The sequence below is a fragment of the Teleopsis dalmanni genome, chromosome 1 (assembly GCF_002237135.1).
Source record: "Teleopsis dalmanni isolate 2A chromosome 1, ASM223713v2, whole genome shotgun sequence".
In the NCBI taxonomy this organism is placed as follows: Eukaryota; Metazoa; Arthropoda; class Insecta; order Diptera; family Diopsidae; genus Teleopsis; species Teleopsis dalmanni.
The window spans coordinates 78129646-78150351 of NC_051846.1; the positions used below are offsets into that span (position 1 = coordinate 78129646).

Sequence of the window (20706 nt, forward strand, 5' to 3'; positions counted from 1 at the left end):
GTTTTTATTACATTTATTTTTTGTTTTATTTGTTATATTTTAATAGTAACAACTAAATTTGAAAATTCCTAAACATACTAAAAATACTACAGTTTTTATTTTAATAATAAATAGTATAAAAAAAAATTTAAACTGGTTATTACAAATAATTTAATATAAAAAATAGCTAAAAGCTTATATATTGTGTTTGTTATATTGTTTTTTTTATTGTTGTTTCTAAAACTCCTAGTAAAATTATATTTAACTTGAAGTGAATCAAGAACCAAAATGAAAATGAAACAAAGATGGAACGAATAATAGTATAGTACGGAGCTTATGAATGTGGTTTTTGCTGAAAATTATGATAGATGTTAATTAATGTACTGTAAACTACCGATAGATATGCAGTCACAGTTTTAATATGTAATAGATAAATATGATTTGATTTCTTTATTTCTTATAAACATTAGCAAAAATATCGTTTAAAAAGTGACGGAGTTTTTTCATGCACTTTAAATGATATTATTAATGAATGATTTTCATAAAAAATTAACGAGACTCTTTATGAAGTCACAGTTGTGTGCAAAATTTTTGACAATGCTTAATCTCTTCTCTTATCAATTACCTAAATAATTTTCGTCAAATATCATATTTAAAACATTTTCACGCACTATTTCTTTAAGCTCAGTTTTACTTTAAACAAATTTTAAATTATCTCCTTTAAGCAATTTTGTTGTTGTTGTTGTATCATTTGTAGTATTTTTGTTTTTTAATATCACATCAACTTTATTTTATATTTAGTTTTATTTTTAATTAAATTTTCTTGAGAAAAACTATATAATACGTTTTCCTTTATTAATAATACTTAATGAAAACTATGAAAAAAATTTTCACTTCCGCTTCCGCACTTGATTGAGTAAACACCAAACGTTGAATTTTGTAGCCTTTTGTTTTGTTTGTTATTTTTGGTTTTTTTTTTGTTTTTCAAAAGAAAAGTATTTTAATGCAATACTTTATATCCAAAAGTCAGTCCGATTGTTTATAAATGTTGTTAGTTTTAGTTTTAAAGTTGCCTGCAACTGCAGTTGATTTGTTGTTTTTGCTGTTGTTGTTTTTTATTTTATTGTTGCTCTTGGTTTGCTTATAAAAAGTAGAGGTGAAAAGTGTGGTCCAAAGTTAATATTTTGTTTAAGTTTAATTTTTCATTTAAAAAAATTTTTTTCTTCTTATATTTTGAAACTTTATTATTTGTTATTTTAAATTAAATTTTGCCTCTATGACTTCGATTTCAGTTGATTTTTTTCTTTAATCATCAATATATATATATATATTTATTTTAAATTTGTTTTGTTTGATTATTTATGAAGATATCAAAAAATTAATTCGGAGGGATTTTAAATAATTATATTTTGTTTTTATTTGTGTAATAGTGTGGTGTATTTAATATGGTGTATGGTGTGTTTTGCCATTGCTTTCCACGCACTGACAGCGATATAGAAATATGTATGTTATATATGTGGTGTGTTGGTGTTTGTGTGTTTAAATTTTAGTCTCCCAATTATTAACACCGCCTATGGCAACTAGCAGTTCATATGCGGCACGCCCTTTGTTTAGTTTAGAAAATTTAGAACTTGTTTTTTAATATACTGCTTTTTTATTTTTATTTTGCATTTATTCACTAGAATAAAGCTTATTTTTGGTCAGCGTAAAATCTGGACTTATTAGAATTGTACTGCTGCGTGTAAGGTTTCTGTGAAAAGTAAAAGATATAGTTCAGCGTTAACGAGATGCACTTATAGTCTTTAAAATATTTTATACATACTTTAAAAATTGTGGTAGTTTCGAGGTCCAACCACTTCTATCATGTTTCAAAGTCAAGTATAGCTCGAAAGTTGAAACTGTATTTGGATCCACTTTGAATGTTGCAATACGCCTGAAAATAAAAAATAATAAAATTTATTATTAGTATACCTTAGACTATACTAATAAAAGCTTAATATTTATATATATGGTAAAGATTTGAAAATTTTTTGGTTATCAAAAGTAATATCAAAAGTAAAGTTGAGTAAAGTACTGAGTTGTTCTTGTTGTAACCCGCTGGGATCTGTAAGCAGATAACATGAAAAGGTATACAAGACTATTACACGATTAGGGAAGTGGATTGGTGGTGATTGAGAGGGAAATGAAGGCGACGGTGGGATCATTACTGAGTAATCATTATCGTTTTTGTTGAGTTTGGGTCTCTGTCATATAAATAAGCGGCACTTGATTGTCGATACAAAGATGAAAGATATCCCGATATAGAGACAGCCACTCGCTTTTAAGTAATTAATAAATTTTTTTTTTATCTAAGCTTATATCAATTATGAATGTCATAGTTTAATTTAAATGAATTATTAAATCAGTTTACTTATTTTCTACTTCAATAGAAGTGCTTGCCTGTCAGAGATGTGTATGATTTTTTTCCTGTTCTTAAAGTTAAAGTTATCACTTCGAGGATAGATTTTCGAACCGAAACTAGTGTTTTGAGCATAGTTAAAGTCACTTCGCAGAATGTTGGGATTATTGTTTTACTTGGTAGGGCTATCAACCACGCATCGCGCTTGGCTGCCATAGCTGTGCATGATTTTTCTCTGTTCTTAAAGTTAAAGTTGCCATTTCAAGTATAATTCCGGGAACTTTATACACTAAATACATTAGTGTTTTATATGTTATATACTAAATTATACTTTATAGTACCGTTCCGAAACAGCTCATCTTATTAGACACCAATAATAATAACATACATATGCATTGGTTTAAGTATGACTATATAGAAATTAACACATCGAAATAGTTCATTCAAACGAACGAACGAATTACAGAACTAGTTTACGAAAATGAACTAAAATGTACAATCCTACAAAGAACTTAAATCACTTACCTTGTGTTATTGGGCTCGTCTTCAAATTCAATAAAAATAGTACAACTGCGCACACCGCATGGCTCACGTTCAGATGTTTTGATTATTTCTGCAGCAATACGGGGTGTTAGATCCCAAGGTAATGTCACCTCTGTGCAACCCAAATGACGACTTTTAGCCGCACGCAGCTCTGCCTGCAGACGCCGCGATAGTTCATTAATGGCAGCCGCATTAATTTCATCATTGGCTGTAATGAAACTAACTGCTTCTGTGTCGGGTGTTGTTGCTGTGGTAGCTGCATCAGTGGCTGTTGTAACACTTTCATCACAGCATAACAAATTGTTGTTGTAAGCGAAACGAGAGCTTGTTGAGCTTTCAACTGCGACAGCAGCTGTTGTTGTATTCATTTTTGAATAATTTAAATGTTGTTGCTGGTATAAATGATGTTGTTGTTGTTGATGTGATTGTGAATAATATTGTTGTTGTTGTTGTTGCTGCTGCTGTTTTTGTTGTTGTTGACGATTATGAACGTGAGTATATTGATTACGGTGATAGAAATGTTGCGGTTGTATACCGTCAACAATGTCAATACCACTCTCTGCGCTATCTGATTGAGATTTTTTTTGTTGCTGCTGGTTTTGTTGTTTTTGTTGTTGACTAACTAAGCTACGTTGTTGGCTACGATTATGTGATGGTGGTGGTGGAGGTGGCGTTAATGGACTTGTCCAGTCTAAAAGAAACGAAAGAGAAAAAATTATATCATTTTATTTGTTTACTTTACTTTATTAAAATTAAATAAACATTTTCGTTGTTTATATATATAAAAAAAACCTATTAAATTTTATGTGGCATGTTTGTACGCAGATTTTTTTAACTTAACAGTCATAGTATTTTGCATATGTTAACTCCTTTGTTAATCAAATATTAAAATGCTTTATAGTATATATAAAGTGCTTAGAGATATAGCATACTGTATGTTAGTATAGTAGGTAGTATTTAGAATAGCCAACCGTATTTTAAAAAAATCATTTTAAAATATTTTGTATAATAGGTTATAGAGATATTAAGCAAATAAATAATAATTATAAAATTGCATATTAGGGCCGTTCGAGTAAATTGAGGTAAAGTAAATTGAAATTTCCTAGGGACTTTTTCCACTACAGTTATGTAAATATTTATTTAATTATTATAAAATTTTCAAAACGATAATACCTTATTTACCTAATTTTTATCTAATTTACATTACTCGAAATTCTGGTAAATACCAACATTCGACACCATTTACTATTTCCTCAATTTATTAGAACTCGCACACGGCGTAGAACTGATAATATATCATTATTAAATATGTTATAAATTTAATTATATTATATGTAATAAATATATAACGCATATATTTTATAAAATCTGCTACGTTTACACTTTAGCAATTAACTCGACAAACGTGTAGTAACAATTATAATTTTTTATACAAAATCAATATAAAAATGTGCTTATGTTTTATAAGTCTCGGCAATAGTAAGTGTAAACAAGGCAATAGATTCAAATATTCATCCAATTAGAATCGTTTTATAAAAATTTTTATTATTAATAAAATAATTATTAAAACTATTAAAATTCAGTTAAAATTCTAATTTAAATCTCTGAGAGCCACAAAATCACTTGGATGCAAACAAAACGTGCTAGGCCAAATTAAAAACTATGCTGATAAAAAATATATTTTATAATATTTCTACTTAGAATACTATTTTTAGTGTAACTGCAAAATAGCATAATTTATTAATGTACATATTTCAATAATCAATTTAGTAACTTAAGTACTAATAATATTTTAATAATTTTACATAATGTATGGCAGAAGATTAAGATATCATAAATCACTAACTTTTTTTTAAGTGTATTTTTTGCTTTCTCTTTGTCTTCAACGAATTATATGTAAGCAAAACATTTTCTTTATTATTCTTCACACTAATGCAACTTGCTGCTTTTTACAGTTAACAACACTTGCCGGCATTCAAGTAAATAAGAAACAGCTGAGCGAAAAGAAAAAACAAAAAAATAATATATATAGATAAATATACATTAAAAGAACAACCATGTGGACTTTTATAGCACAAAACACACATGTTAACACATATATTTATTTTACATACATATATCTATATAAATATATATATTTAAATATATATATAAAATATATGTATATATTCATGTAGAAACATATAGAGCAAGAGCGAGAAAATGCTCAAAATGACTTGAAAGAGAGGTAACATAGCAAGAAAAAAAAGCACTTCACTCTCAAGAGTACAAAATAAAATGAGTAAAAAAGAAACTGAAAACACAAATGGAGTGATTATGTTATTAGATATGTAAGTATGTTTGGATGTAAAGCCGGGAGAAGTGGGGCAACACGAAATCACCTGGCAACTCATCAGCTGGAAATCAGCCGCTAGTTTGACAGTGAAATTAACTAAGCAACTGTCCAACTAACTGACTAAACGCCAACCAACCAAACAACAAGAACGTCGACTCTGACTACACACAATACCAAAAATCATGCAGTTTTATGTGCGCTGCGGCGACGGTGCTGAACGAACATATGATTTTGTTGTTGCTATATTTTGTTACGTTTATTTTCTTGTTGGTATACTTTTAAAACTAAGAAATTACAGCTTTTAAGTTCTTCACATTATTTTTGTGTTGCTGTTGACTTTTAAAAAAATAAAAAAATTGGTTTTGTTTTGTTGTAAACTTAATATTTTTGTCTTGTTTGGAATAATTATGAAAAACGAATATAAAAGAATAAATTTACAAAAATTATTTTTTTTATTTTGTTAAATTTAATTTTTTTTTTTTTTGCTAATAAGATATATAAATATGTGATATGCAAATAAGCAGCTTTTATATATTCTTAAATAAAAACATATTTTTATTTATGTTACTTACGAAAATGAATGCCGCATACAAACATGTTTGTATGTATAACTTATAATATTTTGTGAATAACAATCTACATACACATTATAATACATACATATGCATGCATATGTTAATTTAAAAAAAAAATAGTTAATTTATGGATAAGTGCTAAACTATTTGTGCTGCAGCTCAAAACCGGTGATGGTGATGGTGACAACAAATTAACGCGACAGAGCAAACGAAGCAAGCAAGTAGAGACAGGCAAAGTGCATGCACCAACATGTTCAATTGGCATCAAATACAATAAAAGAGAAAGAAACAAAGGCAGAATGTCCACATGTGCAGCATGCATATATTTTAAAGAAAACACACAATCGGCCAACAATAACCCACAAAATTTAAAGCAAAATCCACTACAATAAAACAACAACTTTATATCAGGCATATATCAGGTATATATGTATGTATGCACATGCATATGTACATAGCTTTTTGTATGAATGCGTATAAAATCAAACATGTTTCGTTCGTTGTTGCAAGGCGAAGGTGAAATTTTAACAGCTTTTTTCGGTAGAAAATCAAGGAGAAAATTGTGCAAATTTTGTGAAATACGAAGGATGCAAGGATTACAGACGTATATACATACATACATATGTATATAAATTAATGAATAAGATAAAAGTATATTTCTCACTTTAAACATAAGTGCATTATGGCCGTGTGCGAGTTCGAGTAAATTGATGGTAAATTGAGAGAAATAGTAAATTATGACGGTATGGCAGCGAATAGTGATATTTACCAGAATTTCGAGTAGGGTAAATTAGATAAAATTAGGTGAATTGTGTTATCATTGTAAAAATTTTATAAGATGTTTAATAAATAAATAAATAAATTTGAAAACTTTTAACCAAAAATAATAAATAACTGCAGTAAATTTATTATTTATGTAAATAAATAGTGCAAAAAATCCCTCGAAAATTTCAATTTACCATATCTCAATTTACTCGAACTCGCACACGGCCTATACATATTTATGTACATTCTAAAATATCGATATATATAAATACATACATACATACTTTAAAAGAAGTTTACGTTTTTAACTTTACTTCTTTAGTGAAAAATTATTAGACTGCTTTATACTTTGAAATTTTAAAACCAGGCTTAAAAAAAACGTCCTTGAAGATAATAAAAAAACTCAAAAAAAACTAACTTTTTTTCTACACAAACTGGTAAAGTGACAACAGACAAGCACACACCAACCAGTAGTTCTTAATGAAGACGTGTATGACGTAAAGTGTCCTTTAGACAACGATATCCTCTTTGTGTGTTGGAAATAAATAAAGAACATTAAAAAAAAACCAATGCAGTCAGTCATGAAATTAAATTGACTGCAATTTTCAAAACCACAAAATATAAAAACAAAATTTCAAAAAAAATAAAAATAAAATAAATTGTTAAGAACAGAAATACCAAATATGCAAGCAAGTAGACAAGAGTAGAATAAAGAATAAGCACACAAAAAAAAATAATAAAATAACAATGTAAAGGGTATTTGCCCGACTGACTGCTTTTGCCTGCCTTAATACCTTCCTACTTTTTTTAATTTTGTTATTTGTTAACATTGTTTTGTGTCTTAGTCGTTGTAGTATCAGTTGTTGTTGTTGTAATTGCCATTGTCGTTGCTGTTTGTTGTTATTGTACTAATAAGTATTTCTTTGTTTTTGTTTTTTTATTTTTTGTTTTATTTTTTTGCTGAGCTGCTGGTTCTGTGTTCTTAGTTGCTCTGCTTGCTTGCTTTGCGTTAGCACAAAGTGAAGGGATTAACACAGGAAGTTGCATAATCCCTGGCGCTGACATTGCAAGGAAATTTACTTTACAATTTTTGTTTAATTTTGAAAATGAAGACTTGTTCAAAATGAAATGGAATTAAAGGAAAATTGGTAGGAAGCAAAAATATTATCTTTCTTACTACGACATTGTTCCTTGCTGCTCTTAATTGACTTATTATAAATATAAATACATATATAATTATATTTAAGCATTTTGTACATGTTAAAAATTATAATAAGATCTATTTAATATTAAAATATCTTCATTCATTAATTATTAATTTTTTTATGTATTTGTTTAAGTTGAAGTAATTTGTTTTAATTAAGTTTTCAAATTAACTATTTAAACATGCTTAATTATTACTTTAATATAACATATTAATTTGTTTTTTTTTTCAAGGACATTACCATCCTTTTTCTATTTCGATCAAAAAAATAAATCTGCTTCACATATATTCAGTTTAAAAATAATTATTAATTTTTTATAAATTTATTTTAAGTTGAAATAATTTGTTTTAATTAAGTTTTCAAATTAACTACTTTAACATGTTTAATTATTATTTCAATATACCATATAATATTTTGCTGTTTTCAAGGACATTACCTATATTTTTTGTATTTCGATTAAAAAAAAAATAAATCTGCTTCACATCCATATATTCAGTTCAAAAATAATTTCATATTACAGTTTGTGAATCAAAGAGATGTGCTGCAAGCAAACAACACCAGCTGCTATTATCCTTTTTCACTACTGACACATATATTTTTTTTAAAAATGAAAGTAAAAAATAAAGCACAATAAAAAGGACTTCAAATTTCAAGATTTTGCTTTTTTTTATCCATTATTCGTTTCGTTTTCTTCCGTCATTAACATATGTATATGATTTTATAAAATGATATATGATCTTTGACTGAAACTCATACAAGTATTTAATGTTATATGGAAATAGAAGTGCCAAAAAAAAAATCATTCTATCATATGTATATGTTTAAAAGTGTTTTTTTTAAAAAAAAAACCCACATATGGATTATATATACACACTAACATATATACAGAGATATATGGATTGTAACAGTAAAACCTTCTGGCACTTTTTTTTTTTTAAAAGTGTATAACTTCTTTGAATCATTATTTAAGATAATTAATAGAAAATGATTTTGTATAACAACAAGAAAATTCCCAAAAGATATTAAACAGAATGAATAATAAATAATCTATAAATTTAAATAAAATAAACATGATGATAAAACATTTAAGTATTCTGAGAATAGAAATTGCAAAGTGGAAAATGTTAAAGTTTTTTTTTTTAATTTTTTTTAATTATTAATAAAGTTAAAGAAAATTTGGCAGCTACTTTAGGTGCAAACAAGCAAAAAGATATTAAATTCTTGCCTATATTTTTTTTATGTTTTCCACTGACAACAAAATTTAGGTTAAACATTATTTCTTAAAATTAATAAGGAATTTTTAATTGTAATGGAAATTTTTTTTCTTTTGAATTTTCTAATTCTTTTCACTTTTTGTTATATATTTTCTGAATAGTTTAACAGAATAATAATACTCTATTAAAACTTAATTTAAAAGAAATAATGTAATATATTACATATATGTATATATAAAATTAATATTGTATGTATATTGTATATTCAATATTAATATTGTATGAACATATGTGTGTAAACTGCTGTGTAGACAAGAATAAATTAACAATAGAAAATAAATATTTCTATTTCTAAATTGTTGTAAATATCTCTGTTCATACATATATATTTATTTATATTATATACATATCTATTATTGACATATGAGTACTTGTAAATTTTTGAAAGTCTAATTGTAGATTACTTCTGTTTACTTTTAACCTTCAAATTTGAAAAATGTTCAAAATTTTTATATACAATTAACAATTTTTTTTTGTAAAGATGTGTTCGAGAAGATATGTAAATGGTGATAAGATATGAATTACTCATCCCAAAAATAAATTATTTTGTATTTTTTGTTACTACACGAAATTCTTTTTATAGAACTAATAAAATTGTAGCCTTGGTTTTGAATTCTACTTAAAGAGGTTCAGAACTTATGTTCAGTAAATTTGTGAAATACTCACACATAAAATTATAAAAACAAAGACATTTTGGTATTTTAAGGGCAAATCATTTTTTTTTTTGTTATTATTATTTTAATTATGTTAATATAATTTAAAATAATATATATATATAATAATTAAGTTGATTCAACTAATAAAATATGACAGCAAACACAAGCAAATATCAGCAGTCTTACAAAATTCTTAAAGAAACTTAATTGGTTAAAGTGATACAAGTCTCTTTAAAATCATAAAGCCTCCTACATAGGAAAACCAAACCACTAAAAGGGTGGAACAACTTATAACAAGAACCCTATGTAACGTAACGTTTCCATAGAAGGTCTACATGGAGTCTGTCATCGATTTTAAGTCTAAATCTAATATATAATCTAACATATGCCGGCAAATTCTTATGCAAATATAATGTCCCAATGGAGATGAAGCTTAGTTTAGTCTTTTAGGGTAGACTTATTGCCATTCAAGTAGTTTTTGTAAAATTATAACTTTATTTTTAATAATAATTTATATATATGATATATAATACATATGATGTATAATATATATGATACATTTTTTATGTATGATACTCCTATTATATATTATAAATGATATAAGATTTATATAGAGAACTATGATTAATTTTTATTATATGTAATTTATTAAGTAGTTCAAAGATACAATAAATTAATTGTAAAGTAGATATGTAACATATATACAAATATGTAAAATAATATTTTATCCAAATTTATGTTCAATACATATTTATAGTCTAAAAAAATTTTGTAATAAAACATGAATATTTAATATTGATTTATAATAAATAATTTATATTTATTTTGATTTATATTATGTTATATATTACAAACCATAAAATTAATCAAAAAATATTAAGGAAGTTCATTTTATAATAATTATTAGTCCAAAAATATTTGCTTAAATTCTGCAACTTATAGTATTTTTATTTAAAATATCACAGACCTTAACTTTAAAAAAATATGTATTTTAATAAAATATTTTTTAAGAAGTTAGCAGAAAGAATCTCATTTTTAAAGTAAATTAAATAAACAATTATATATTTATATGTACATACATGTATACTTAGGATTTTAATTATTTGTTTTTAAAATTATATAATCATTTTAAAATAAATAAATTAATAATAAACCTAAAAAACAACTAATTAAAAAAATATACTCTTAAAAAAAAAATTGGAACATTAGTATAATTGACATTATCTAAAACATATGTCTGATCAACATAAAATTGTATTTAACTAATAATTGAAAAAATATTTTAAATCAAAACATATTCTTACATAAAACATAAACAAAAATATTAAATCACATAAAATATAAACAAATAATAAAAATAAATAAGCAAATGGGAATAAATAATGGATTAAAATAATTTAAAAAGTCAACAAAAAATATATCTGATCTTATAATAAATATATTCATCATTAATTAATTTTAATCAATCTCTAATATATTATTTTTTTATTATTTATTTCCTTTTAAATTATTATTTATTGTTTACATTATGCATTATTGTTTATATAATTATTTCATATGAATCCAAGTTTAGAATTTAGATTTTATTTCATTTATATATTATTTGTTATTAAATATTACTTTTTTTACATATTTAATTTCAATATTTCAAGCTAAATCATATTTACAGAGAAAATTCTTTTATATTAAATATACCTGGCATTAAAAAATTTATATATTTTGTTGACTAATAATGTGTATTATATTGAAAATTTACAGATATAACTACTCTAATTGTAATTTTATGTTTAATGAGAAGTATATATTTTATATAGACAAGGACTTGGAAAATTTGAATAGACTACAACTACAATTAATTAAAAATTTATTTTTATAAAAATTTATCATCAGTTGTCTTTTGAAATATTTATTGATTTAAATTGTTCATATATAATTTTGTAAATTGTAAGAAATGTCGCTTATTAAACACTAACATAAACTAATAGAACGTATTTTTTTTATTTTAAATTAAATAATTAATTTTTATACATTATTTTAGATTTAAGGTTAATTTAAACAAATAAAATTATAAAAGAAAAAACTATAAGGTAAAGTTATAATTCTTAAATATCTTTAATTGGATTTCTTCAATCTGCGGCTATTTTAATAACTCTGTTATATTTAATATAAACAGAAAATCATGATAAGATAACTTTTGATATAATTTTTTTATTTTTATTAGGATCTATAATTTATTACTTTACTTTGTACTTTTATTTTGTGTTTCGTAATTATTATTATCATAAATTCGCTTTTAATAATAATAATAAATTGAAAGTATTTTAATTTTTCTTTTTCTTTTAACATTTGTTAAAATTCGCTAATAATAGATAGATAAATAAGTAAATTTAATAAAATGTTCGTCCCTGTCTTTTCTTTGCTATTCGAATCCGTCTAACTTTTAAATAGTTTCTTTTCGTCATAAAGACGCAATTGTATCGGCAAGAAAAAATTAACATTAAAATAATAATATTCAGCAATATAATACACTAATAATATTAAATAACAATAATATTATAAAATAACATTAAGAAAATTAAATAACGAAAATATTGTTAAATAGCAATACTATGAAATAATAAAGATATATAACTATGATGTTATTGACGAATAATAAGAATATCAAACAATAATAATATTAAATAATTATTATTAATTATTTATAAAATAAATACAATAATTAATTATAACTATAATTAATTGTTTAATGATAAAATAATCTTAAATATTATGTCCTTTTGATTTTCTATCTTTCAAGACTATATTCTGATATTGCCCCGGATCGATCAAGTCAAGTTTTATCTATATCAATCGCTCTACCTTTCTATCTATAAATATTATTCAACAGATATATTTAAAAAAAATATTTTTAGTAAAAAGAAGCAATTTATAATAAATATAAATAAATTAATAAAGTAAATTAATTTAAATATAAATAAAAAAATATAAATATAGATAAATTAATATAAATATAAATAAAAATTATTTATTTATTGATATTATAACTAAAGAAGACAAAACAAAATGCAAACATTTTATTGACTAATTAGAAATATTCTGATTATAAGTCTTAATGAAATGTAAACAAAATATTCTTAATTAATATTTATAAAAATTATTATAAAAGAAAAAAAATTATTTCTAATATATTTTAAGTTTTTATTTTCTTCTTTATTTTTTCTAATAATTTTTTAACACTTTTTACGCGACTGCACAAAGCATAAGGTGTAAAAGAAAAAAAAATGATACTAAAATTTTCAATCTTTAATTTACCCAAAAAAAAAAGCAAGAAAGAAATGCTTATTCTTAATTTTCTACAAACAGCAGAAGAAGCACTGCGCCACTCACACAGAACTTAAACTTAAAATTTCTAATAAAAACTATTTTTATGTGATGATTTTTTTCTGTTTTTAGAACTCACCTTTAACCTTGCTTGAACCAATGACACCAAATTGTCCCTGAAATTGATTTTGCACTGACAGCACTTCCATTTTCATTAACAATTCTTCGAAGACTTGATCGATATGGATCAAATCGTCTTCGTCTTCTGCGTCGTCGTTGCACGACGTCGACGTTTTACTGGACGTAACCGTAGACGTCGTCGTCGTTGTTGTTGCTGCACTTTTAATATCTTCTTCTGTACTTGAATTAAGGTTGTCCCTTTGCCAGTCCCTTGTTGTTGTTGCTTTAGATTTGCAGGAGGAGGAGGAGGATTTTTTTGTATTATTGAGTGAAGCTTCAATTGTTGCAGCTTCGGCGGTAACCGGACTTGGTGGTATATTGATGGTGGTTGTGGTGTTGGTGGTTGAAGTAATGTTGAAGTAATTTTGTCAATGTCGTTATTGCTGCAGCTACTGAAATTGTAGCGGCTGCAATGACGACTACCGATTGCTTCAAATATTGTTGTTGTATACGTTTTTGTGGAAAATTTTTGGTAGCAACACTCTGTTGAAATTGCACAGAGATTTGCTATTGTAATTGTAGTAGTAGTAGTTGTTGTTGTTTTTGTAGTTGAATTAAGTTCTGTACTGTTCTGTTCTTTTGATTTAAATTATTTTTTTTGTTTAATGATAAACGATAAATGTTTTTATTTTACAAGTTTCCCTTGTAGTTTTTATATTTTTATTGAATAAATATTAAAAATGCACTTTAATCACAAAAAAGTTCTTATTTATTTTTATTATTGTGTTAGAATTAATTTCATTTTTTTATATATTTTTTGTTTATATTTATAAGAATAATTTTTTCATTCTTTTACTGCTGCTGCTGATATACGGCACGTTGACTAACTGAGTTAAATTTTTGATTTGATTTTTTGTAATCGTTTTGTAGAGTTCATCAATTAATATAATAATAAAACATATTTTAAAAACAGTTATTAATATTAAAAAACAGAATTGATTAAAAATAACAACTAATTAATTGTTCTTGATTTGTGTGATTTTCTTTTCTTAATTATTTTTAAGCATATAAAAAATTTGTTATTCTAAGTCTTTACCGCTGTTTTTTGTTTTATTTTATTTTAATAAATTTTAAGTTTAAGTTTAAAATTTTAAAGTTTCACAATTGGAAACGCAAAGTTCGCTTTGTTTTATTTTATTTAAAAATTGAATATGCTTCCCTGAATATAATTTTCTACTGGATTCTTTCTTGTTCGGCTTCTACAGTTAAAGTTAAATTCTTGCACAAACACAAATTTCAAATTTCCTGCTACTTCGTTTCAAGAGTTCCTCTTTTGCATTTAATTTTTTGACATTTTTTTGTTTTTGTATTTGTTTTGTGTTCACAGCACTTAAAATATCACGAAAATTTGCAAAATTTCGTTTGTCTTCTCCGTCGATTGTGAAACAATTTCATGCAGAAAAATTTTGGAAATAAAATTAGGAAAATTGTTTTTGAAGTTCCGTTTTAAATTTTGGTTTAGAGAATTGCAATCTTCAATTTTCAATTATAATTTAAAATTGCAATAAAATGGCAAACTTTTTATTTAAAAAAAAAAACTTTTTTATAAATTACAGTTTTTTTGCTGGTTTGATAGCTTTGTACGCTTTGTGTGAAGGAAATGTGCTTCGTCGTTTCCTGCTGAAGAAAAACACAATACTTTTTAGATTTACGCACAAACGTAGCTTTTTTTGTTGACCAAAAAAATAAATGATGTGAAAAAAATTGAAGTTTTTCTATTTAAATTATTTTTGGTTGAACTTTTTTTTTTTGTAAAACGAACGACTGGGTGAAGTGGTTGGTATTAGCGTGCTTTAGTTGGTTTAAATTTTAGATTCTATTGAAAAACTGAACTATTGTCAAAGAAAAAAAAGATGATTCTCTTTTCGTGGAGGAGTGTGTGTGATTGCGAACTCGCGCGTCGTCTCGCCCAATATCTTTCCCAGTAGACGTAGTTGCGAATTTCAGCAGTGTTTCAAAGCTACTACACGGTACCCGGCCGGCAGTACAGCTTTTATAGATTTCGCTTTGAGTAGTAGAGATTTGCTTATTGAGTGATATGAAATTGTACTGAAAATCCATATCATGCGCACTCATGCTTTATTTAGGAAACATGAAAAAGGAAAATATGAATTACTCTCCAATGGTTTTATGAAAGCAGCAGCAGCCATGCGAAGTAGGAGACATGCTCATTTTAACAAAAAAAAATAAGTTGCGAACTTATAACAGCAATATAAAAAGTAAATTGGAGAAGAAAAAAAACGTTTTTAGTACTCAGTAGCCAGTGGTGCTGAGGAAAATGTTGGATTACTCGCCTTATGAGATAGAATCAAAAAAAAGAGAGAAACATATGTTGACTATTTACCTATATGTATTTATCAGCTGTTTTATTTTGAAGGAAAAAACGACTCATTCTGAAGTAATCCCTCACGTCTGTTCTTCCAAAGACTATTCAATGAGTATGAAATACTCATTGGATCTTCTACATAATGCAAGAGTATATTTTTGGTATTCTTTGGTGTTTACTTTCCTCTTTGCGGTACAATTATATACATGTTGTATGCAACGCACAGACTCTTGAGTAAAACTAAGAGTTTTATAAAGAGTGATTTTCGTTTAAAAATTTATATCAAAGACTATTCAATACTGAGTATTAAATACTCATTGTTTATATGTTTGCATACATTTTTTTAACTTTAAAAAATACTCAAAAAGTAAAATTAATTTCTCACTCATTTGTTTGTGTTTTGCCAGTTGGAGTTTTATTTAATATTTCAACCACACTCTTTCCAATTTATTTAGTGCTTGCTTGACTGTTGTACGTGGTTTTTATGTCGTTCTGTTATTCTGTAGTTCTGTTTTATGAAAATTCACTTCATTTTCTTTACTGTACGTTTTTACTTATATGCTGACATTTCTTTAAATGATGTTGCTACATTTTTTTGTTGTTTTCATTTCACGTATAGTTGTGAAAAAGCAGGCATATATAAGTTTTATTTATTTATTTTATACACCTTTATTTATACACAAAAGTCAACGTTGTTTTATACTTTTTTTGTATTATATATTTTATTCACAATTCCTCTTTTTCACTGCATATTTAATGATGCATAATAACTTTTCAAATTGAATTGGAGACCTGCATTTGTACAAATAAAATTTGAAATTTCTTTTACATACTCGTCCACACTACAGGCACACATGGTTGCAAATAAATGAACGAATGAATGCTCTATGGGTGCGGGAGTGTAAACTTGGGATGTAGTTTGATGCAGTTTGTTTTAGCACCTTGATGTATTCATAGATAAAAATATTTTAATAAGATGTTAATTGTTTTCTTGAGTGAGAAATATTTACTTGAGTTTATTATTCTTATATATTTAAAATAGAATTTTTTTTCTGAATTAATGATTCTAAGCTTAAAAGTTTTAATACGGTGATTTAGTTAATCATGTAGTATAATAACAACAAAGTTGTGATTAGAATAACTTTACTTTAAAACATTTTATAAAGAGGTTTTTCGAACAATAGTGAACTACAACAAAAATTCATTTTCATATTATTTTAATTAATTTAATTTTTGATTGATCATACAGCTGTTTCGAGTATTGCCAAATATCATCAATGGTCTAGGAACTATTTATTATATTTAATTATTCGTAAACAATTTTTTAAGAGTGCAAGTACCAGGAATCGAACTGGTGCCCTAGCAAATTTAAAGCTCAGAGTCAGCGCTCCTTAATCAATTGACCCAAAGCCGTACTTAACTTTTATGTTCGCACTTTTTTACTGGAGTTATGTTACTTTGCTGTGAAAGTTTCTATTAATAAATTTACTTGCTGTGCTATATTAGAACGAAATCATAAACCAACTGTAAAACACTTTAGAAAATTCAATATATTACTGTGTCAATAAAAAATAGGTTATAGGTAACTAGTAAATCGTCCCAGGAAAAATTATACATTGGGTGTAAATATTTTGGAACCGTAATTTTTATTTGCATTGTGCTTTAATTCGCCGGTATAAAAATATCGCTAATTAGTTTTTTATTTGTAACTAGGCGCAATTGAATAATAATTTTAAAAAAAAATTGGTGTTTTAGTTATGTATTTTAAATAAAAATTTTCCAAAAAAAAGAAATAAGTTTAAAACGATGATTATTATTTTTATTAAATGGTTTTAATATTTATTGTTTTAATGGTGAAATATTTCTTAATAATAATTTTGTTTTTTTTTTAACGGTTTAAATGGGTAATAGTTAAATAATACACTTTTTAAAAGAATTTTTATCTTCAAAAGATTTTATTTAACCAATATTTCGACTATATTATATTGTATAGTTATCTTCAGGGTGCAGCAGAATATAGTCGAAATATTGGTAAATAATAATATATTAAAAAAAAAATTTATTCTTAAAACTATTGATCAATTAAGCCAGTTTAAAAAATAAAATTATTGTTAAATGGTTTTTAAACTTTGAGAACGGTCCTGGATAATCATGTTATTGGTTATTAAGTTATTGGTAAATTAAGGATTTGAAGATTACTCTTAGTGCGGCTTAATTCTGTTCAGCAAAGATTATCATTAGTCAACCTTAATCATTCAAGAGTGGTGTTCAGTCTAAAGGCGTTAATTTTTCCTAATAATGATAATAAAAATTTATTTCAGATAAATTTATACACCCAAGAGTATTGGTATTTGTTCAAAATTGTATTTGTTCACTTGCAACCAGAAATTTTAATAAAAAATTTTCTCTATTTAGCCAAATAAAATTTTATTTCGGAAATGATAGCAATCAGTGACTTTTGATAAGACTACATTAACTATAAAATGGTTAATAAACGTATATCAACTAAAAAATTCTTCAATTAATAATAATTGTCCATGGATATCCATGGATGATGATAATTTCAGACATTACAAACATTATATACATATATTCAGATGATAATTTTTATCAGCAATTAATATAACGACTAATAGTAACATGCAATCATTAAAAGTGGTTAATTTAAAACCTGTCACTTAAATTCACAGTCACACTTCATATAACGTTACATTCAATAGTTGATGCCAATATTGCTTAAAGAAAGACGAAGTAAAATGTAATATTTTAAGTGCGTACTATTAACACACTTCTTTTTTATTTCCTTTTATTATTAATAAGCACGTTTATGCCAAAACAACAACAAAATTTCTGATAGAAAATGTATTACAATTTCTGACTGGCACCTCATTAACTTTAATTAGGAACCATCTTAACGCATGTCTTCAAATAATAGTTATAGTTTAACACCTTACATGTGCTAATCATATTAATACATAAATTAGCATACAAATTTTTTTAAAAAATTTTTGCAAATTTTTTAAATAAATATAATTAATAATACGCTTTATGGTTATACGCATCTATTTTAAGTAAATAAAATAAAATGAATACTTGCAACAGTATTAGCACCATATATCTGTTAACTTTTCAAATTGTTTTAAATTATATGCTTTTTCGACAGTCTAAATAAAAATTTATATATTTACAAATCATATATAACGTGTTAAAAAATGAAATGAAATTATTATCACTTACAACATAAATTTTATTTGATTGGGATGTGGCACAAAATACTGCCAAATAGTTAGTTTTACTATTTTTTAAAGTGTTGCTTTAAGCTGTTATGCTGTTATTTTTGAATATTTAATGTGTTTTGGTGAAAATCTCTAATAAAAGTAATAACATAGTTTATTTTATGTTAAGCTAAAACAGCTAACTGCAATATATTATTAAGTATTTATTTAAAGAAACTTAATTGAACGACAATTTGATTGTTTCATGTGTTTTAAATATATCATAGTTCCTAATTTTTTTTTTATTTTTCAATATATGTATATTGGTGTGTTAACTTTATTAATCAAACATATAATGCAAACAAATTTTATATATTTAAATATTTATTCTTACCTCATATGTTTACATAATTTTTATCTTTTCAACTATATGAAAATTTAACTCGAAAATTTTGAAATGCTAATTAATTAAATAAATTAACCTAGACCTAAATATTTTTTGTAGATAATTAAAGGATGTATACATATATCCACATATTAACACAGTTGAATTATTTATGCAATGAAAATTGTATAAGAATTTATTTCCTAACAGCTTTTGATAAAATAATTAATTACATTAAAAAGAGAATAAAAATACATTTAATTTTTTTTTATGAAATAATGTTTGTTATTTGCACGATATGTTTTTAATATGCGCAGTAGTACTAAATTTATTAAATTAGTCAGGAATGAGAAATTTCGCATAATTAATTTCATTATATGTATTTAAACATAATAGAATATACTGGATTTTAAAATAATTTCTGTGGAAAAAGATTTAAAACATTATATAATTAATGTGAATATAACAAGAGTATTAACACAAATATTTTTATTATATCTTATGTAATTTTACTTGTTTTTTTTATAAGCTGTAATATAAGAGAATATTCGATAAACTAAGTAAAAATTACAAAAACCGTTTTGTAATAATAATTATATTAAAATATATTCTTATTTTAAACAAATTATGGTATGTTAATATATAATTGATTGTATATTATTATAATTAGCTTAACTTAAATACGATTTCACAACTTGACTATTTAAAAATTTATTTAAAAAATAAAAAAAAAAATAAATAATTGATAATTTTATTACGTACTGCTAGTAACCCTTAGCAAGAACCGTAGCTACAATTCTTGGAAGATTTTGATTGAGGTACTCTTATTGAAAGCCTTACAAAACTTATACAGAAAATAAATTGATTAAAGTGATGTGTAAACAGTATATACAAAGGAAAGTTAAATCACTATGAGTAGAGATATCTTACAACAAAGTCCCTAGGGTCTTAGTTCGGACTATTAGTCGTTTCACCTGATATTTATAACAAATTCACTCTCAAACCTCACCTCACCTAACATTTCTGATCTTCTGGTGATTAGTTGAGAAAATCTTATTAATTATACTAAGAAAAAATATTACCATGTTACTAGAACTTTAAAATAATTAGTTCTAAACTCCATATAACAATTTCAATATTTAAATTTAATTTTTTAAAAAATACTTTGAAGGTTGATTTTATGACAATACCGGCAAATTTTATAAAATGTGGATTAATATGTTTCTTTGCATTGTCTATGTATTATATGAATAATGCATATATTTCTGAGAAAAAAAATATATATATAATTAATATAATACAATATATTAAAATGATCAAAACAAATAATTTTGATGTGTTGTAGATGTGTTATATTAGCCGTAATTTTTTCTTTTGGGGTTGTAAAAAACAAGATTAAGTCTGGTTGAAACAAATTGGCATCACTTTTAAAATGTGCTAAATGCTTATTTTTGGTATATGTATGTTTTTTGTCGTGGTGTATACAATATGTAATATAAAAATTATATACACTACAAATTCGTTAATTTAATGAATATTAAAATTAACA

General features: G+C 24.8%; 1 protein-coding gene across 1 annotated transcript; it reads right to left on the reverse strand.

The window, feature by feature from the left end:
* Window positions 1-40: 40 nt before the first annotated feature.
* Window positions 41-15265, reverse strand: LOC119665753 (protein charybde). The gene is made up of 4 exons (XM_038074996.1): window positions 13191-15265; window positions 2903-3611; window positions 1802-1912; window positions 41-1729 (listed from the first exon to the last, which is right to left on the reverse strand). The coding sequence occupies exons 1-4, from the start codon at window positions 13264-13266 to the stop codon at window positions 1651-1653; spliced, it is 975 nt and encodes a 324-aa protein (XP_037930924.1). The 5' UTR covers window positions 13267-15265; the 3' UTR covers window positions 41-1650.
* Between the last annotated feature and the right edge of the window lie 5441 nt (window positions 15266-20706).